The sequence below is a fragment of the Populus alba genome, chromosome 5 (assembly GCF_005239225.2).
Source record: "Populus alba chromosome 5, ASM523922v2, whole genome shotgun sequence".
NCBI lineage: Eukaryota > Viridiplantae > Streptophyta > Magnoliopsida > Malpighiales > Salicaceae > Populus > Populus alba.
The window spans coordinates 19826138-19841747 of NC_133288.1; the positions used below are offsets into that span (position 1 = coordinate 19826138).

General features: G+C 33.7%; 1 protein-coding gene across 2 annotated transcripts; it reads left to right on the forward strand.

Annotated features, from left to right (window-relative positions):
• Positions 1-3146: 3146 nt before the first annotated feature.
• On the forward strand, positions 3147-9105 carry LOC118061694 (protein TIME FOR COFFEE). Of its 2 annotated transcripts, none has more exons than XM_035075226.2 (12): positions 3147-3537; positions 3629-3958; positions 4039-4187; positions 4278-4563; positions 4652-4997; positions 5107-5167; positions 5258-5350; positions 5483-5675; positions 5788-5857; positions 5958-6024; positions 6122-6496; positions 6613-9105. In XM_035075226.2, the coding sequence occupies exons 1-12, from the start codon at positions 3438-3440 to the stop codon at positions 8365-8367; spliced, it is 3825 nt and encodes a 1274-aa protein (XP_034931117.1). In that variant the 5' UTR covers positions 3147-3437; the 3' UTR covers positions 8368-9105. The 2 variants fall into 2 exon arrangements, with proteins under 2 accessions (XP_034931117.1, XP_034931119.1); XM_035075228.2 differs by having other exon boundaries at positions 4718-4997.
• Positions 9106-15610: the final 6505 nt, after the last annotated feature.

Genomic DNA, 15610 nt, shown 5'->3' on the forward strand with positions numbered 1-15610 from the left:
TTAGTCTTCACATCATGACATGCTAATCAATTAGTTCTGATATTAGCAAAATTAATATCATCAACCTTCATTCACGTGGATGAGTAATCAATGTTGATATTAATGGAACTGATATCATTAGTCTCCAATCTCATGAATTAATAATCATTGATGGTATCAATAGAACTGATATCATTAGCCTTCATTTAGTGGATGAGTAATCAATGTTCATATTGGTGGAACTGATACCATTAGTCTCTAATCGCATAGATGACTAATCAATATCAATATCAGCAAAACTAATATATTTAGCCTCCACTCATATAGATGACTAATCAATCATTCCTAATAAACTTTTCAATATAATCATTTTTTTTCTTTGTTTTATCTCCTTATAGAGCCATCAAACATTTAAACAAATAAAAATTACACTGGAGTGCTTAAATTAACAATAATTAATGAGGTGCAATATTTTTTCATGTTATTCAACATAATCATTCTTTTTTATTCAAAAGTTTTCAAATACTCTTTTATCTTTTGTTGTTCAAACCACCAACACAAACCCATAAAGTTTTCTTTCAATTTCAACCATGATTCCACCATAAAGAACATGTAATACATAGTTTAATAACTAATCAAACACGATCCAACTCAATTTCTCACTTCATTGATACCCATTTTAGCTTAATAGAAAATTTTATCCTCATGAGATTTTTCACATTTTTTAACATGCGTACATGCATCAAACATATAATTTAAAGTTATTTTTCATCATTAAAACAAAAGGATTACACAATCATTGACTTATTTAACCCCAACCCCTCATGTCACACACTAATTTATATAGTTTTTCTCATAAATCAACAAAAAGAAAAAAAGAAAAATCAAGTGTCAAAACCACTTACCCATAACTTCCATAGCAAGGCTGAGTGGTTTCCTATAGCCATTTCATCCATTTTTTCTTCCTCCATTTTTGAATTAAACCTTTTTTCTTTACAACCCAACTTCCCAACCTTATCCCCTCTTTAAAATTGCTTTTTCAGGTGGTATCTCTTGGCCATATTCACTCTCTAACACTCTCCAAATCCTTAACTTGAAAGATAAATCAGAATTTTATAAGGAAAATGAAAATATTTGAGCTTTATTTTCTTTTACAGGGAAGAGATTTTTTGACTTACTTATAACAATGCCATTACTAATTGTCTTAATATTCTTTTCTGTATTTTTATGCAATTATTGGCACTACAATAAGGCCTTCCCAAGCTCCAATTTACTTGAAATTCTAAACCATGATAGAATAATATATCAAGAGATTTGTTATAAAAATTAATTAGATCCATCTATTGGATTGAAAATTATGCTTGATATCGTAAAACTGAACAATGAGTAATTTTATGCTAAAAAACCAAATTTAATTACTTTTTTATTTACCTAAATTGTCAAGATTTTTAAATGAAATTCATCATGGACTCCCATTCATAATCATAATAAAATGTTCCTCAAAGTTTTCACCACTTTTGATCAAAATAACATTATTATACATTGGTGATATTTTTTGCAGCTAACATCATGCATTATTTTATTTAGAATTTCCTTTACCATTTTTCAATTGATTACCTATTAACAAATTTGCACGACACATGGTGACACTTCTAAAAACATGATGAAAGGGAAAATTTTTTCATTAGGAGACATCAAATGTGTCATGCAAACAACGTGGATGCCACTCATATATTAGCGTGTAATGAACACACACCAATAATTTTCTTGAATAAAAATTAATTAACCGATGAAAAATACCAAATTACCCTTCATGTCTAGAAATTACAAAAAAAAAAACTTTGTGAAAAGATAAGAATGTCCCTAATGCATGCCTTATTTTTTTTTCCTAAGGGTAGATATATCCTTTTATTTTATTCTAAAAGAAAATTAAAAAAGCTTTGGTTAACTATTATAATTTTTTTGACCTTAGAGGTAAACAAGTTACTTTACTATTATTATTATTATTATTTTTAAAGATGAATATACTCTTAAACATTTTTTGAATGATGAATGAGCAAATAAAAAAATAAAATTTCTTAAAAATGCTTTTAAAATAAAAAACAAAGAGGGCATATAATTACATTACACAACTTCTAGGAAATCCCATAGCAGGAGATGAAAGGATTGCGACCATTGCTTTTCTATCCCCTCTTATCATGGAGCCGGATGCACGCTATTTCTCTCTGGATTCGAATGGGAGTGACATCATCTTACGGCCACGTCATCAATGCCAGAAAGTCTGAAGACCTCCTATCCTATCGGTGGTCCCCATCGCATTCTCACAACTTCCGTGACCGAGAGCCTCGAGTTGAATAATTGGAATCACCAGACCCTGGAATGCTGCGTTAAGAATACGGACCGTCTGATTGAACCATACGGACGTCTCGGGCTTCTCTGTGAAGCACGAGGTAGTTGGTTGTGAGGTGCCAGGTCAGACTTGCTTTTGTAATTGAGTCCGTCAAAATTAAGATATGTCCACGTCGGATTCTTATTCAATGGTAGTTGTGGCTTCTACCAGCAAAACAAGCAATCTTATTCCCCAACTCAATTGCGGGTCCCGCTAAAGCACTTTAGTTGTGAAGTGGGCCTTGCTGATTTTGACCGGCTGGAGAGGTTGTCTCTGGACCGAAGCCCCGCGTGATTATTATATCCTCTTTTTGTGGACTTTACGTTCATGCTCTCAGTTTTCCACGGGTAACCGACTGCAGTCCACGAATAAGATATTTGCTTTCGGGGTTTCTCACGAATAAGCACTCGACAAGTGTACCTATCAGTGGAGTCCACTTTAATGACCTGCAGCAACCTGAGCTTCAAACGAGTGCGCTTCACGTGGCAAAGGCGCGTGCGCGTGAGAGAAGATGCTGATCGTGAATGAAATGCAGAAAATATATAAAATAACACGTGGCCATTCATTTGATGCAGTGGCTCCTAAATTCTACAGAGATAGGGACAGTTCTGCTATGTTGGCTCTTGTCATCGCATGCCGTCCGATAAATGTCAATCCAAAGGTAATGACTAACCCGAAGAAGAAAGTGATTAATCTGAGCCGTCCATCATTGGTATGGGGGTAGCTTACGCGCTGAGTGAATGTACATGATAACGTTCGCTAATAAAAGAAGAAAAAAGCGATGAGATTTACATGAGTGCACAAAAAAGAACAACCAGGTGAAAGAAAAAAACGAGAGAAGGGCAGTCAGCCAAAGCCGCAGAAGAGAAGAGAAACAGGGAAACTTTGAGAGAGAAAGAGAGAGAGAGCATCAATTCATTTTCTGATAAGGTGCTTCTTGTTTGTTTCTCTTCCGGATAACATACATTTGTAGAAATCTTAAATTTTACCTTCTTTTTGTCGCCGCCGATTATGGTGAATTTCCGGTAGCTGTTAGATATTGAGTGTTAGGAAGAGGTGGTCAAAATTTATGGATAGAAATAGAGAAGGAAGGAGATCATCATCAAACATGGCAGCCTCTAACGGATTATCAAGACGGCGACAGCAGAGAACTACAAGAGATTCTACTGGTATAAAACTTAAAGTTTCTCCAATATATATCCGAGTTAGCTGTTTATGTAACTAACTCAAATAGTCTCTCTCTGTCTCTTTTTCTTGCAGAGGAGGATGGACATATAGTGGTACAAGAATCGGCGAGGCTGAGAGATAGAGGAGGGAGTAAGAGGGAAAGAGATCGAGAATTGTTGAGTAGGAATAAGCGTAGTAGAAGAAGAGGAGGAGGGGGAGGAGATAGGTCAGTACAAGGAAGTAATAAGGAAGAAGGAGAAGAGACTACAGAAGAAAGCATCGGTTATGAAGATGGTTATGAAATTGAAGACGGAGAGGTTTCTCGGTTGCGGTCGCCGCTGGGAGCTGTAAAACAAGTTCCCGGTTCTAGAGTCGCTGCTGACGAAATGATTGGTGTCTCTGTACCTAGAAAGGCCCGGTCAGGTAAAAGAGTTTGTAGATTGAGTAGTTGTGTTTTGCTTGGATTTTTTTGGCAGAATTAATAGTGATTTTTGGCTTTGAAGCTTCTGTGAAGAGGTCACATGAGAGTTGGGTATCAGGAAATGGTGGATTTGGTTGTGAAGACAGGCGAGCTTCGACTTCACCGGCGGCGAGTAGGAGCTTTGAGGCTGCATCGCCTTCTTCGTCGATTGTTTCAGTCATAAAAAAGACGGTTTGTATTTTTCTTATGTTGATGTTTTATTTTTCTAATTTTAGACTATATTTTAAGGATGGCGATTGTTTTTTTTGTGTTTATTCTCAGAAATCAAGTGGACCCAAGACTCGGCTTCCAAAAGTGTCGAAATCTTCTACAAGTTCAGTTCAGGAAGATTTTGAGATTGAGATCGCAGAAGTTTTGTATGGTTTAAAGAAGCAATCACACGGGCCTAAGAACGAGGAGAAGGCTGACAATGGTTTACGGAAGATTGATTCAATGGATTGTAATGGAATCGTTCATGATTCTAAATCATCTCCGAATTCAAACTTTTCTCGGACATCGATATTGAGTCAAAATAATGCCTCTGCTTCGGATAATTTAATTGGTTTAGGTGAGTCTATTTAGCTTTCAGTTGAGATTTCGGTGATGGATGTTTAATGATATTTGTGTTTTGATTTCATTTCTAATGACATTTGCAGCATCGAAGAAGCAGAAAATGGATACTGATTCAGTTATGGTTCATAATAGTTTAATCGCTTCTGCAGTTACAGGTGAAAGGGAGGATGCAAAAATGGAATTTTCTGCAACGAAATCGGGGAAACCATCATTGTACTCAGAATCATGTGAGGTTTCACATGACATGGATGCTTCTAAACTTGCGTCTGGGTTGGAGTCACAGGAGGAAGCAATGACACAACAGGATTCAAAACCGGCAATTGAAGAATCTGGGGTATCGACTAAGGAAAAATCTGTATTGCCAGAAGAGAAATCACCTGTGAGCAAAAAATTGGATATTGATTTCCGTGATTCCGTTTTGAAAAAATCGTGAGTATAATTAGATATCCCAATTTTATTTTTTTGATCATTTCAGATATATAATTAGATATCCCATTTTCTCATCTTTTTCCTTACTCTATCTGGTGGGTTTCTCAAGGACTTCAACCGTGTCAAAGGTAGACAGCCAGCGAGAGGAGAAGTTGGAGATCGATCTGATGGTGAGGATCTATCTTGTTGCAATCCGATTACATTTCCCTTGGTATTTTTTCTGTTGAGATTTCTCAAGTCGAGTTATGGCTTGCCAACAGGCTCCTCCTCCCATGGTGGTGTCTTCTCCAGAATGTGATGGCTTTGTTGATTTGTCTTCGAATCCTAAGCCCGCAGCCCAAGATGCGGAAATGGTGAGCATATAGTTGTTGCTAATTCACCTCCCCTGTTTTAGTCAAAACTTGGATTTGACTATTTGACATTTTGTGGTATTTTGTTTTTCTTGGAACTTAGCCAATCAATTCTATGTTATTGTTATGCTGTAGAAAATGGAAAATATGGTTAAGAATAAAGAATTGGTGGACAGTCCGGTGAAGAAGGAAGGGGTTCTTTTTGAAGATAAGGTGACGAAGACAGTTAGAGAAAAGCGTGGATTAAAACTTGATTTTGAGAAGCCGAATCGCAATGTGCAGCAGAAACTGCAACCTAAAGCTACTGTTCCTAAAGTGGAGACAGCTGGTAATTCAAAGCTTCAGCTTGGTGTTCAGCGTAATGACTTTAAGAGTTGTCATATAGCTTACGTTTTTGACCCATTGATATTATTGACGATTTCTTCCTCCACTTTTATCAGCTCAATCTGGTTCGTTGCCTTTGCCAATTGCCATACCTAGCTGGCAAAGTAGCAATCTTTTGCCTCTGGGGTGCGATATCTAGACCTTCATTTTCTTGTCAATCTTTGTTTTATATATTCCTTGCTCAGAATTGATGAATAATTAGAAAGTAACTCGTGTTTATTTGCAGATACACAACTTCCTTTCAGACAGTTGTGCCCATGGATGGGACAACCAGATCATCCAAGGCATTACAGGTATTGTATATCAGTTCTTTTTTCCAAAGCCTCAACCTTGACATTTATCTTCGACCTTCATTTTGAATTCTCCATTGAATTATCGAAATATGTTCAGCTTCCACAGTTTATCCCTCAACCTCGGCCAAAGAGATGTGCAACCCATCATTATATTGCTTGCAACATTCGCTTGCAACAGCAATTTACAAAGATGAACCATTTCTGGCCAGCTGCAGCTGGCTCTGCTACTCTATGTGGAGCCAATCCCAAGAACCTCAATGTAATGCCTTCTGCGGAAAACATGATAATCAGACATCCATCGCAAAGTAGCTTTCCAGTTGTGAATCTAAATTCTGCCCAGGACAAAGTGCAGGCGGTGCCAAACATTCCAGATTTTACTCAAAATGATAGAGGCTCTGAGAGTGCCACCTTCATAGATGCAGCACAGAAGAAGCAGCAGCCTCCACAGCCAGCCCCAGCTGGTAATTTAATGGTATGCTCTTGCCCCGTGTGGTTTAATTTATTTGGTTTATTATGTAGATCCTTGCTAAGATTGTCATAAAGTTTTGCCTTCGTAAAGTTATTGATGCCTTCTGTTTTAAATTGTAGCATGGCCCCGCTTTCATCTTCTCCCTCAATCAGCATCAAGCGTCCACAGCAGCAATGACAAGTCAAACTGGGCCTTCTAAATCTGCTTCCCCAATCAACAATGAATCATTGTCTGGCAGTGCTGTAGCTGGAGTAACGACAAACTCTTCAGCATTGCCAGGGATGGCTGCAGCTGTGAGCTTTAGTTACCCAAATTTGGCAGCCAATGAAGCTCCGTACTTTACAATTCTACCAAATAATGGTTATCCATTCTCCATCCCCACTCCTGTTGGAAACCCAACATTCAGAGGTGGAACCCCTACTCAAGCATTGTCTTTCTTTAACGGGTCTTTCTACTCATCTCAGATGTTACATCCATCCCAGCTTCAGCAGCAACAACCTCAACCTATAGTCCAACCAGGACATCAGAATGCAAGTACTTCAAGTGGCTCATCCTCATCTCACAAGCAACCCCAAAGTCAGCAACCACGGGGGGCACATGTTAGCACCAATAACTTTTTGACCTCCACAATGATGCAGTCACAGCAGCCGCCAAAGACTCGTATACCTTCCCATCACACTCGGAAGCTTGATTCTGAGATGAGTGGGGAGAGCACCCCAATAATTGCTGATACCCGAGCCTCTCACTCGAAAAAGAGTGTTAATGGCCCTAATTTCATGATTCCTCTTCAGCCAAACTTTGGTTTAATGGCTTCTACAAATGCTGGTGGCGGTGGAAATCATGGTGAAAAGCAGCAGCAACAACATCAATTGTCACAGGAAAAGAATTTAAAGGGTGGAGTAGAGCTTATCCCCTCTCAAGCATTTGCAATGCCATTCGCCTCTTTCAATGGAAGCAAGACAGCTTCGAACCTTAATTTCTCAGCTATGGCACAAAATCCTACCATCTTACAAAGCTTCCCAGACATGACATGGCAGGGGTACCAGGTTGTACCAGCAGCTCAGGCCACGCAAAAGAAGAACCACCAGCTGTCTGAAGGGAAGACTGGAGGCAGTTCAACCAATCCTGACGATGGAAAAAAAGCTACAATGGGAAGGCCATCTACAAGTATTGGGCAGACACTTATTTTCGATAATTCAGCTAGAACTCTCGACTTTGTGCCATCTCCTTTCACTGGACACTGGCCTTCTCGCTCCATCACAACACCTACGAGCATTCAAATGGCTGCTAACTCAAGCACAACTTCTCAGCAACAACAGCTAGTTCAGCTTCAGAAGCAACATATTTTGCAGCAGCCTATTGGTGCAGCCGAGAGTAAAGCACCAACATCCAGCAGCCTGCCTTCGCCCTCCATTGATGCCAAGTTTTCAAATAATACTCCCATTTTTTCTCAAACTCAAGCTCAGGGAAGTACTCCACAACATTCCCAGTGGAAGAACTCGTCCAGAACCCCTTCCATGCAATCCCCGCTTGCATCTCTCTCAGCATCCAACACAGTTCATAAGAATGCTTCCCAGCAGCAAGGAAGAGCACCACAAGGCCGTAGCCTAATATCATTTGGGCAAAGTTCCAAGTCTGCTTTGCCACCACAAGGGCAACAAATATCATCTAGTAACCACTCTCCATCTAGTGGTGGCAACTCGATAACAACTTCAAAGAATGCCAACGCCAATTCATCGGTTCCTGTTATACAGCCACAGCAGTGTGACAACTCCTCGAGTGGGAATGCCCAGAAGTCCTCCCCGGTTTGTGGTAGGAATGTGCCATCAATTTTAAGCACATGCCCCAGCCACCTTCCTGAGCTGAAGTACTAGAGTCGTTTTCGACAGAAGTCCATCTATTTGATGTGTTCGTCAAGGACCAGTTGCTCCAACTACCATCCGGGTCTCAAATCTGGATTGGTGCAAATGATGGTTGTGGCCAATTTAAAGGCGTTCTGCAATTTGCTCTGCTTCGATCATTGCTGCCCATTTTACAGTGTAATCTTGTATCATTTCTTTCTTGCTCAAATCCAAAGCCATGAGAGCTGGATAGCAGGACTAGAAAACAGTTGATTGTCTCCCTGAGGATTTTGGGGTCTTGCATTATATAGGTAGAGGGAGGCTAATTCTTGGTGGGGAACCGGCAATTGAAGACCTGCCGGCATTTCATGGAGTAATGAATTATTGGTGGCGAGGAATTCATTGCAAGTGAGATTTTTTGACGAAGGTAGGACTTTTCTTATCATACGTGGATGTCTGAGCGCCACTTTGCCTTCATGAGTTCGGCTAGGATGTAAGAAGACAGGATTGTGGAAAGGGGAGATAGGGTTCATATTAGCCGTACAGTTTCTGAAGTTAATTTAGTCGGGACCTGCCATATTTGAACATCATTCGTCGGCAGACCTATCGTATAGTTGCACGCAAGGTGGTTCGCAGTGACATTTAAGGTTATTGGTAGTTGATAGGGTCCAATTTAATTTGATTTATGTAATGTGATGCTGATGTGTAAATATGATGAGTGGTTAACATAGAATAGAAGGCAATGTCCCTGAGAGTACTGTTCTTTGATTACCTTAATGGCTGAATATTTTGAATGCATTTATGCTAAGGTTTCGTGATTGACCAGGCAGAAGAGAGCGGGTGTGGGGGCCATTTTTGAATTCAGAAAAGGAGGTCTGGAAATCTTGAGAAGAAAGGGTACAAAAATGACAGTATGATTAAAGTTTTGGAAAAACTACTCATGATAGAAAAATATTTAGAAAACAATTCAGTTTTAATATGATTGTTAATATTGATTTTGTAACATCTGTTGCTGTATTAGGTTTTGTAATAACTCAAATCAAATATTCATGTTTTATACAAATTAAAATTAATTAACATGTATAAAAATCAACACAAAAATTTATTAAGATCTAATGGTTAGATACAAGATTTAAGATTCAATGAACCAGAAATAAAAATAGAGATAAGATGAGGTGGAACAAGGGAAGAAAAAGAAACGATTGCAAGATAAGCTGAGGTGGAATGAGAAAGAAACAAAAGAATGAGAGAAACAAACAGGGAAAAAATTAGGAGGGAAAGAAAGAATGAGTCACCGTAACATTTTTAGTGTTTTGTTTTTAACACTTTTAATATCATGAGATAATTCTAACCATACCATATAAAATACTACAAAACAATGTTGAAGTTGCTTAGTGGCTTTGTTTGAGATTAATTTTGAGTTAATGTATTTTAAGTTTTGGTTCATCTTAAACAAAACTATCAACCAATTATAATCATATTTGATGGTTTTTTATGATACAATTAAAATTATTTTGTCAAGATTTTTTTAACAGTATCAGATATAAAAATCCAGAACTTCAATGCATTCCCTGTAACCCCTTTTTTCCCCTTCTTTTTCTTTTTCATTTCCTTTTCATATCACATCAAGTTATCTCCTTTCATATTTCTTTACTTTTGGATCTTGAATCTTACCTTTTGACAACTACATCTTTATAGAATTTTATGTTTTCTTCTATGCATGTTAATTAATTTTACTTTTGAATTTTGAGTAAACAACCATTATTTCCAATAATTTTGTTTCAAAATTAATATTCAGACGTGTACCGAATAGATGATTGCCCGTCCGTGGAACTCTAACACAGGATTCGAGCCCGTTTGGCTCTGCGGCTGCGTTTCATGGAAAACGCAGCGCGCAGCCGTTTGGTTAAAAAAAAAAAGCATTTTACTGTTCACTGGGCCCCACTTAAATTTTGCGTTTTTAACGCAGAAAATGGAAAGCATCAATTTCATGCTTTTCTCTTTACTGTTCATGCGAACAGTACAGGAGAACTGCACTGTTCACTCAAAAACTAGTGAACAGTGCACTCTCTTGCACTGTTCACTTGCCTGCGTCTCTTCTTTTTTTTTTTTTTTAGTGTGTTATTTTTTTAACATTTAAAAAAAAAAATTAGTTTAGAGTGAAATTTATACCTGATAATATTTTATCTAATTTTATTACATGCTAAAAATATTATAAAAAATATAGTTTTTGTTTGATGTATTTCGTATGTAATGAAATTATAAATGGTTTTATGGAATAATAAAAAAAATATTTTATATAAAGTATGATTTATTTAATGATAAAATAACAATAGTTAAATCTACAATATTTAAATTAAAAATCATGAGTACTAATATATATTTTTAAAATTATTTTAAAATTCATTTTTAACCAAAAACATTAAATTATTTTTTCTTCAACTTCAATTTCAACCACAGTTTTAACCAAACACCTATTTTTTCAAACTAAACTCAACTAAAAGTACTTTTTATAAAACAATTTTTTTAAAATCATAACCACAACAACTACCGCAATGTCAAACACACTCGAAAGCACCAGTGACGGAGCAGTTCCAAAAAGCAAAGAAAAGGACATGATGACGGGGGCATTGCTCGTTAATAAAGACAATCTGTTTCGGTAATTGCATTATTATGGCTCGCAGGTTAATGAGCGTGAAGTTAATATAGTGAAGCTGCGAGGTCATTATTTCTGCTCATGGAGGTAAAATGTAGGAGCTCCTGCGATAATTTTTTTTCTTCCACCTTTTTTCTCTCTTCTCCACCTTAAAATATGTGATGGTCTTGCATAGTTGAAAATAGTCCTTACTCATTTAATTATATCAAATTTAATTTATTTATTTTTTAATTTTATTTTTTAGCATTTAGTTTTTTTTATCAAATTTGAATATCATTTTTTTAATTCCTATGTATTTTGCTTTTAATCTTTTTTTTGATTGAATTTTATTTTTTGATTTAATCCGTAATCATTTCATTTTATTTTTTTTCTTCTTGAATTTGATTACATTCTTATGATTGCAATTCCTTTTTATTTTGAGTTATTTTTTTTATTAGTTTTTTTTTTCCAATTTAATCCCTTATTGTTTAATTTCATTGATTTTTCATATTGTATTTGATGCGCTTTTTTTTCTATCATACTTTTAATACCTAATTTAGTAGTCGACCCCCATCATGTCTCAGGTTATGTGTTGAGTTTAATAATATGGGTTATTGGAGTCAATCGGAATTTTTTTTTTATTGTGTATGAAGTAAAAATAACATTATTTTGATAAAAAAAAAATAATGGCAAAAAACAAAACGGGTGTTGACATTATTTTTTTCATTGCTAATCGCTGGATTTTTTATTCAGCTATAAAATAAAAATGATATTATTTTGATAAAAAAAATAATAGGGAAAAAAAATTCAACTATGATCCTTTTTTTCTTATTGGTTTTTTTTTTGGATTCTTTTTTAGATTTTATTTTTTCCAGTTTCATCTATTTCTATCTGATTTTGTTTTGTTTTTATATTAAATATGCTACTCATTCTCTTTGTTGTTGCTTTTTTATTCTTTTCTTGTTTTTCTTTCTTTCAATTTTGCCCCTCAACATTTTATTTTTTTTTTCAAATTTAGTTCTTATTTTTTTAATTGTTTTTTTTTAATTTTCTTAATTTGTTTTATCTTTTAATTTTTTCCTTCAACATTTTATTTCATTTGTTTTTTCATTCAATTTTAGTTCTTATTCTTTTAATTGCTTTTTTTTTTATCCTTTTTATTTTTTTATTCTATTTTTTGATCAAGTCCCTCATTATTTTATTTTATTAGTTTTTATACCAGATTTGGTTCTTATTGTTTTAATTACTATTTATTTTCTTTTTTAGTTTTGTGATGATTACAAACTTTGTTCAAGACTTATTTCTGGTCTTCTATATGATTATCTTGGTCTCATGACTAGAGCTGCTAATTTTAAAGATTTTCCTGATTTAACTTTTTTTTTTTAATATCATCATTTGATATTAGGCTATTAAGTCTTGAGCTTTTTATTTTTTTTCCCTTGACCTTCCTCTGGGGTTATCCTGGATTGCGAGTTAGTCAAGTTAACTCGGGTTCATTTAGGTTATCATCGTTTGAATACCTTTTTTATGATAGAAAAAAAAACTCAACTATAACCTTGTTTGGTATTATGGTTTAACTATGTTTTTTAAAATTAAATTTTTTTATATTCAAATTTTTTTTTTTGATGTTTTTAATATCATTTTGAAAATCTTTTAATATCGTTTTGATGTATTAACATAAAAATAATTTTTTTTAAATAATAATATTTTGATACATTTACAAAACAAAAAATAATTTAAAAAACAATATCTACCACGTTCTTTAATACACCCCACATGTATATATGGAATGACCCAAACTTGTTCCTTAGTGATAGATGATGAGTTAATTTTAAACTAACTATTTTTAACATTCATTCTATAACAAATTTAATTGATATATTATATTAAACTCAATTTTATTAAGTTCATAATTGAGCTCATTAATTTCATCGTTAATTTAGTTAATTTAATCACGTGGTTATTTTTGTGTCAGATTTGTTTTTAACATTGTCATGGAGAAAAAGTTAGATGTGAGTTGCTTGTTAAATTTTCTTGCTCAAAATTACATATTTTTATAAAATTCAAAATGATAGATGGCGTTAATTGATAAACTCTGAAAAAAATAATCCAAACGGAATAAAATTCAAAAGCATTTTGGAAAAAAAACTCTTAAAATATACAAAATTCGTTATTTAATCAATTAAGCATCAACGCATAGGTTTCTCAAAATGTACAGGTTATTTTTTTTTTTTTTTACTGAAACTCTTTTTTTTTTAAAATCAAATAAAATTATTGCAAATTATTCTGAAATTCTTCATCTTTTTTTTTTTCAAATACAGGGTGAACAAATTAAAAAAAATTAAATTAATTATTATCTAGTCTAATAAACTTTTAAATATATAAACTAGGGGTGATCATTTTTAGTTCGGTTCGGTTTGATTTTTATAAAAAAAAAAAAAATCAAACCAAATTTTTTTTAAAAAAACCAAAACTGGTTTCAGTTCAATTTTTTAGAACAAGAATTGGTTCAAACTGATTTTTTTATTTGGCTCGATTTTTTCTGATTTGGTTTAGTTTTTTGATTTTTTAGTATTTTTGCTCAACCTAGTATAAACAACTATACAATCCAAATTGGACCAGTATGATAAATAAATGTATGAACTAATGACTAGGGTTTTTTTTTTTCCCCTAGAGTCATGGAGCTAAATTCCTACCGATAATTCATGTGCAATAGTTTTTTTAATTTCATAAATTGTTTCCATTAGCAAGGGGTTTCTTTTTTCTTTGTGTTGATATTTGTTTCGCCTCGAGGGAGTAAGAGAGAGTGTTTCTCAATTTCTTTGTTTTTTTTTTTTTTATTTAAACTAGCCAATTAATTTATTTCCATTAAAGTTGAACTAAATAACAAATGGCAAGTATCAAAGCGAACATCTGGGCCATCTTTGATTGATTTGGAAATAATAGCATAAAGTTAAAAATTAAAATTGTTATATAGTTTTATAATAACTATAAAAGCTGGTCTTCAAATATTAGATAAATTTTAATTATATAATAGAAAATATAAATATTATTTTATACATCTTATCTAAAAAAAATTGTATTATACTTATTTTCAATGACAAAAATATCTATTATACTCTTGTAAAAAAAATTGCATAAAATATTTATGGTAAAAGATTATTAATCCTCGAGTGATTTGAAACGACAATAAAATCCAGTCTTTACTTTTGAAACGACATATCATCCGCCAAACATGTGAAGAGGAAAATATGCGATCCATTTACGTCATAATCTGACGGTTGATGTTCTACATCCCAAATGGCAATTTGCTAGGGGATAAGGTGCAAGTAATGAAAGAAAGATCGGGGGAATCATAAATTCAATCATAGCTGTATTGCATGACACCACGCGCGCGGGCGCGTATATATATAGTCCTCTTTATAAGACACAATTGCTATTAATGTAATAATAATAATTATTTTTTTGAAAATATATTAAAAATAATATATATATATTTTTATATTATTATATTAAAATAATATTAAAATATTAAAAATTTAATTTTAAACAAAAAACAACTCTATTTAAAAAGCTATTTAGACCATGTCTTTTCAAATTCTCTAGACAATCATTTAAAAATAAGTTCTAGTAGTCTTCAATTTAGATCTAAGATCTTCTTTTATTTACATCAGTTGTTCAATAGTGAGGGGGGGATTTTCATGGAGATTGGGACTGTTAAAATTAATGGTCTTATAATCACCTAGAGTTGACGGATATACACTCCAAGAAAATTTTAGATAGAAAAATGTATTATGCTGTCCATTCTTCTAGTTTGGAATTAGCAGCTAAGCAACCTTATTGGACCGACCTATCAATTCTCATCTTTGTATGTCCAATAACTTTTTTTTGTGTTGTAATCTTAATTATTTTTATAACAAAGTTAAGTTCCTTTTTATTTTAATTGGTGTTTAGTACTAAAATTATTCTCTAGACATATTTTTAAAAGAAGTAAACAAGAACATATTGTTAGAGATTCATGGAATGAAAAGTACCATTACCAACCACCAATCTCAAAATTATGTATAATTAAGCATTTATAACAAACAAAATGAAAATCTTCCTATCGACATGATAATAGGTTGTCATGTTCATTAGAAAAAAAAAAAGTTTAACTAGAAAACAATGACTCAAGACAATATTAGACAACTTGTTATTGGAACCAAATTGACTATAATGTCAGTGGAAGCTTTACTAAAGTGGTGGGGTTATACAAAGTAGTAGTTAGGATCCTATGTTTTGAGTTAAAAGTGTGGTTGTTGCTTGGATTGTTTTGGTGTCATGACCCAGAAAAAACATATTTACTTGTAGATGTTAACTTTTATTCGGTGTAATTTTTTTTTAATTCCTCCTGTAACATGAACATACCAAGTTATTGACATCTTCATTCCTTACACAATTCATATCATAATTATGGTTCAATCATCTTGAACCTCTTTCCCAATCACAAAAAGATAATAGACATGTATTTTCCGATAATAAATGTGCAATCAATAAAAACAAATACATAAATAATATTTAGGTTTACATAACTTGCAAAGTTAATTGATTCTAAGAAAAATAATAAAAACTTAGATTATGAATGTAATGCTCCTACTATTT